We start from the raw sequence: 5,990 nt of genomic DNA, 5'->3' as shown, positions 1-5,990 counted from the left end.
TCCTGTGTTCAGTTTTGGGCCCCTCACAACAAAAAAGACATTGAGGTGCTGGAGAGAGTTCAGAGAAGGGCAACAAGGCTGGTGAGGGGTCTGGAGCACAAGTCTGATGAGGAGCAGCTGAGGGAACTGGGGCTGTTTAGCCTGGAGAAAAGGAGGCTGAGGGGAGACCTTATCACTGTCTACAACTACCTGAAAGGAGGTTGTAGCATGGAGGGTGTTGGTCTCTTCTCCCAAGTAACAAGCAATAGGAGGAGAGGAAATGGCCTCAAGTTGCACCAGGGGAGGTTTAGACTGGAGATTAGGAAAAATTTCTTCACAGAAATGGTTGTCAGGCACTGGAACAGGCTGCCCAGGGAAGTGATGGAGTCACCATCCCTGGAGGTGTTTAAAATACATGTAGATGGGATTCTTAGGGACAACGTTTAGTGTCAGAGTTAGGTTAGTGGCTGCCCTTGATGATCTGGAGGGTATCTTCCAACAAAAATGATTCTATGATCCTATATGTGGATGCATGCATGCAAAGGGGTGGGTGGGTGAAGCATGGGTGCATGTGTGCGTGTGGGTGGGGTGGTGTGCAGGTGGCTACATGCACGCACATATGCACATGTCTTCAACTGGCTGGAGCCAGTTTGGCCCCTGGCTTCCTTCCCCTGACCCCGTTTTTTTGCCATCTCTGAGGGGATGCGCAGCCAGGGGGTTGTTAAATACAAACCATGAGACTTGGATCACTGTGGGAAGAAACAGTTTCCTCCTCATGAAGCCCCGTGAGGTTTGTGTGCTCAAGCTCTCCAACGCTGTTCCCTGAGCACTGGCAGTGAGCAGCATGTTCCACAGTGCCAAATGTGCAAGGGTGCCAAAGGGATGCCCTCCTGCACAGACCCTGGTCAGGACCACTGCCTGGAGCTCCCAGGGAAACCTTACGGGCTTTTCCAGCAGCTCTTGAAGTGACAAAGGGAAGAACAAGGTGGAGGACGCCTGCATCAGGCTTTCACCTGGGTTTTTTTCGGGTGATGTGTGGAGCAGCACCTTTTGGCCATGCTGTTGGGACCCTAGGGCACTCGTATGCAGACGGCTTCTCTTTTCTGGTGGTCTTGGCTCCTTGCTGCTGCTCCTCTCCATCCTGTCACCAGTGATGCCAGCAAGAGCATCCTTGGTAGGATGGGGATTGCATTTAATTGCCCCCACTGGGAGCCAGCTTCACTCCAGCTCTTGCAAGCTCAGGAAAGGTGCCTTAATTTGTTTCTCCATGTTTTTTTTTTCCCCTTGCTTAGCTGCTGTTGCCTTCTTAAAGCCAAAGCAGTCCTGCCCCAGTTCTGAAGCCAGCCTAGACTGTGTCCTTTTTTGTTACTCCACCTGAACAGGATCCATGATGATGCCCAGTGAAATTTGGTTAAAACAGAATGACTCTTGACATGAGATCTTGTTTGTCAAGCGTGGCCCTGAGTGAGTTTTCATAACTACATTACAAACCCGTAAAAATAAATTTATCATAGGAACTATGACACATCCATAGCTGGAGCAAACCAGACCCAACACTACGTGGTAAAGGCTGATATGGCCAAAGCAGACCACAGGTTCCTCTGAATGGCCATGCACTTTGCTGGCTACATGGAAAAAATGACTAATTAAAGGAGGCTAGTGGTCAGTCTCAGCAATAGTATGGCTTTTGCTGATCTCATTTGTCCATATATGGCTCTTTGTTAAATGAAGAGCAATTTTTATTCAGATGTGTAACTGCTTACAGATGTTCCCATGTACATTTAGCCAGCAAACTCAAACGTTACAGCTAAGGAAATGCAAAAATACCTAGAAAAAGCCCCACTACCTCGTGCCATGTTAAGGTCAAGCAGATGCAACCAGAGGCAAGGCAAAAGCTGCTGTTCCAGCACAGCAAAGTCAACAGCTTTGGACACCACACAGTGCCTCACCTTCCCCTCTCTTCTCACTGAGGACTTGGCTTCCATGGGATGAAAAATCTCTCTTCTAATGAAATTTATCATTTCAATGAGAGAAACAAGACTATGACTGATGCTACACTTCCTAACTAATGCTCTTGTTACCACATAGCTTTTCAAGCATATTTTCTGGATTTAACTATGTTACATTTAGTTTCCTTTATTCATATAAGGCAGTGCTTGAGCATGGCTTTTCACGTGACCCAGGATAAGTTATTTTGTCCTTCTCCATGCTTCCAGGCTAAGCTCAGCTCCCCATAATGAATCGTCATGATTTGGTGTTTAGCAGGGGTTCCCTGACAGTCATCCAACCCCTGGTGTGGCAAACAGAGTGAGAACTCATGGGGTGGAGAGAGTGGTGGGGGAAAGGCTTTCACTGGCTGACTGGAGGGCAGGACTCCAGGAAGATGCTGCCAGTACTCGGGGTGCTGATGTGCCCGTGATTTTGAGCGCTGATGCTTTCTGAGAGCGCTCCTTGATTCGTGTCACCCGAGCCTCATTTGATCTTCACTTAAAGAAGAGGAAAAAGGGGAAAAGGGAATTGCTTGTGTTTATCAGCATGGGTGTTAAAACATCCCCTTGCAGGCTCTATAACTGACATGGTGCTGGGATGGCTGGAGGAGGGAAGGCACAAATGCCCTTTCTGCCTCTCCCACTGCATGGGTGGCTGTGATCTCTAAAGCTGCGGCAATGGGGCAGTAGCATAGCTCAAGCACCCATGCTGCTATCACTGAGACCTTCCAAAGGCACAAGTGACTTGTAATGCCTCAAGCATGGAGGCTCCACTTGTAGCACTGGAGAAGTGGAGGGGTTCTCTCTGAGGTTCCTCTAAAAAGCCTTCTCTTGGTGGCCAACCATCAGCCTGCAGGCTGGGAGCTGGCTGCTCCTGGCAAGTAAACACTGTCTGCACACCTCAGCTGGGAAATATGGTGCAGAGAGTGGAAGAGGATCCAACAGACCCAATCCCTCTATCTTTTTTCCTCATGTTCATTTTGCTTTTGAGGACCTGCCTGGCTGGGATGCTGCTGTGCCCCATCACAGTGGGCTGCTGGGCAAGAGCCAAAGGAGGTGATAGGAGCAGGATGGGCTCTGCTGGAGGTGCCAGCATGCTCAGAAAGCATTTGGCACTCGATTGCGTCCTGCTGAAATAGCCTGGTATTTTTGTTAGAACATTTTTCTGCAAGCCTTGGAAAACGTATTGCGCAGCCGTGCCTGAGAGAGCAGGCAGAAGCACTTTTCACAAGCGGCAGAGCTCACAGTAGGTTTGAGTTTTAATCCCCTGACAGCGAAGGAGAAGAGCGAGTGAGAGACTGAAACCTTCAAATCCCACATTCAAAATACACATTGGTGGCAGCCTAGCCCTGCTGGGGTACGGTGCGTGGGCGTGCCACAGTGGACTCTGCACAGCTAGCTGCTGCCTGGTGCTGCCTGCGGTGTGGGGTGCTGGGGTGGGGTGCTGGGGTGGGGTGCTGCCTGGCCCCAGCCTCAGGCAATGACTTACACCTGCTCCCAGACACATATCACCTCCTCCAGGGCCGTGAAAGACAGAGCTCAGCTTGGGTGATTTGTCGCTGCTTAATCCACTTAGAAAGCTCCCCTCTGCTCTTCCCCATGCTGCTCCAGCCTCTCTGCCTCTAATGTTTTGGAAACAGAGAAGGCATCATCAAAAAAGCCTGGTGCAAGCCATGGAAAGGCTGCTAGTGACTTTTTCCAGCCTTAAACAGTGCTGCTCACCACTTCTTTAACCCTTCCCAGGATCCCTATAGGCTGTTCAACTGTCCAAGTGTCCAGTTTGCAAAGGTTCTGGGGTGCGAGGGGTGAAGGCACCCAAAAAATCTCATGGATATGTCCCTCCTTTGAAAAGACATGCTGAGACCATTACTTGATAAATGTTGCCTTTCTCAAGCAGTTGCAGGTTGTTTCAGGAGATGTCTCCTCTGCCTCTTTCCTATTCCCTGTGATCCAATCTCCTTTTCCAGGACATCCTACAAGGAGAAGGAGGGGAACACCTTTTGGAGAAGCAAGCATGCAGTCTCACATCACCCACATCAAGGGTGTGAGGAACACCCATCGCTGCCAGGATTTGCAAGGCACTGTGGTCGCCTCAGCGCAGTGAGTCCCCAAACACCGTCAGGTTGTGCTCCTGGATGTACCGCAGCAGGATGCGTGCCCGCCTGTCGATGGTCCGCAGCAGGGGTCTCAGCCCCTCAGTGCCGCCCTGGCTCTCCCAGAGCTCCCGGTCAAGGCGCAGCGATTCCAGCATCAGGCTCTGCAACCTGCCTGACCGCAGCGTGGCCACTGCTGCTGCTGGGAAGCTGCAGCAGAGGAGCAGAAGAGAGAAAGAGGAAAAGGGATTACCCAGGGAAGGCTGAGCAAGGGAGGAGGGCAGCAGCAGGGCACCCCAGTACTTGGAGAGGAAATGCACGTCCACCCAGATGAAGACAGGATGAGGAGCCTCCTGCTTAAAACTCTGCCCATGGTGAGCATGCAGGACAGCTTCATCAGAAATGGATCCAATTGAGCTTCAAATCAAGGGACCAATAGTGTGCCAAATGCCTGATGGGCAACAACACAAGAAACACCGAACTACCTGATTATTCAGGGGGTGTTTTGTGCAGCTGCCAATTAGAGAGGGGAAAATAGGCTTTGGAGACTGCCGTCAGCCACCCAGAGCAGGATGAAGGGCCAGTTTCAGGGCAGGAGCATGCGTGATGAGTTTGCAAGCCCACCCATCTGCCCCATCCTGGGTGGGAGCTGGCCCCACTTCACAGGGGTGCCCAACTGGGGAGGCCAGGAGTGGCACGAAGGTGTGCACATAGGGCTGGTGTCCGTCCTGCCTGTGCAAGCACAGGTTTCTCCCAGGATGTGCCCTCAGGAGGGTGGTATCCCCCTCCCTACCTGTCTATGCCTTGCAGGAGCCTGAAGTTGAGCTTCTCCTCAGGGTGCTGTGGCCTGCCAGCGTTGTCGATGAACACCAGGCGGGATGGTGCACTCCTCCGGACCTGGATGAGAAGAAGAAGTTCAGTTATTGTGGGGAGTCACCAGTTTGGGGGTTTAGGTGCTTGCTTTTAATGCATTGAGAAATTCTGAGAGCATTTCGGGGACAGCAGCTGCCAAATCCCAGGTCTCTCCCTGTGGAGGCACACCTCCCACCATGGACCCAGCATCACCATGGGATCTATGTCCCCTTTGTTGCCACCTCAGCCCTGCAAGCACCTTCCAGGCACCTTCATCTTAGCTCCAGAGCAGTCCCTGGGAAGCAGGGGGACGTACCAGGATGTGGACCAGGACCAGCTCCGCCGGGTTTCGGCACTTCTCATGGAGCCTCTCCTCCACACAGGGCTCAGAGGGATCAGGCTGAAACCCACAGCAGTAGCGGTCCAGGCGGTCATGAACCTGCAGGAGACATTTGAGGACCTTAACGGGGACAAGTGCCTGGGGTGGTGAGGTCCAGTTGAGAACTTTTCTTGCTCAGAGGAGAATAAAATTTTTCTAAGGATCCTCAGTAAACACGAAATGGTGAGTGAGAGGCAGGGAAGGGTTCAGAAGCTGAGCTGACTCGCAAAAGCCCCTCGGCTTGGAGAAGAGACAACAAAGTTGATGGTGACAGGCTGTCCCATTGAAGATCAGACACCCTCTGTGGTACATGTACTCTGTATTTGCACAGAGTGAACGGGTCATGCTTCCCGCTGAAACCAAGAGAAGACACATACAGACATGAATGAAAAAAAAAAAATAAAAAAAAAACACACCCAAGGAAACCTAGGTTTTGAAACCTCAAAATTATATTATTTTTTTGTTGGGCTGAGTCTTGGTGCACTGGATTATGGTTTCATCCGGCTCCCAGCTCATAGACTCCCTTTCATCCAACCCTGCTGGCAACCTGAGCAGCAATCAATGGAAAGATGAATGGAAAAGGATCAGCAAGGGAAAAAGTGAGCTGTGCATTACACAGAGCATGCCTGACATTTAAGTTAGGCTACGGTGACTTGTTTTGACCACATTTGTGTTTAATCATTTGCAGACACTGCTAAG

General features: G+C 51.1%; 1 protein-coding gene across 2 annotated transcripts in view; it reads right to left on the bottom strand.

The window, feature by feature from the left end:
* Positions 1–640: 640 nt before the first annotated feature.
* Positions 641–5,990, bottom strand: part of GASK1A (golgi associated kinase 1A) — a 19,524-nt gene continuing 14,174 nt past the window's right edge. The window contains exons 3-5 of one of the 2 annotated variants that reach the window (XM_082044153.1): positions 5,229–5,351; positions 4,854–4,957; positions 641–4,270 (exon numbers count right to left, since the gene is read on the bottom strand). In XM_082044153.1, coding sequence (XP_081900279.1) covers positions 4,060–4,270; positions 4,854–4,957; positions 5,229–5,351 — 438 coding nt within the window. In that variant the 3' untranslated portion in view covers positions 641–4,059. The remainder of the gene's footprint in view (positions 4,271–4,853; positions 4,958–5,228; positions 5,352–5,990) is intronic. The other variant, XM_082044154.1, reaches the window with a different exon arrangement.

The sequence above is a fragment of the Streptopelia decaocto genome (assembly GCF_964273445.1).
Source record: "Streptopelia decaocto genome assembly, chromosome: 2".
Classification (NCBI taxonomy): domain Eukaryota; kingdom Metazoa; phylum Chordata; class Aves; order Columbiformes; family Columbidae; genus Streptopelia; species Streptopelia decaocto.
Note: the sequence above shows the minus strand (reverse complement) of the source record. Positions and strands in the feature narration are given on the sequence as shown.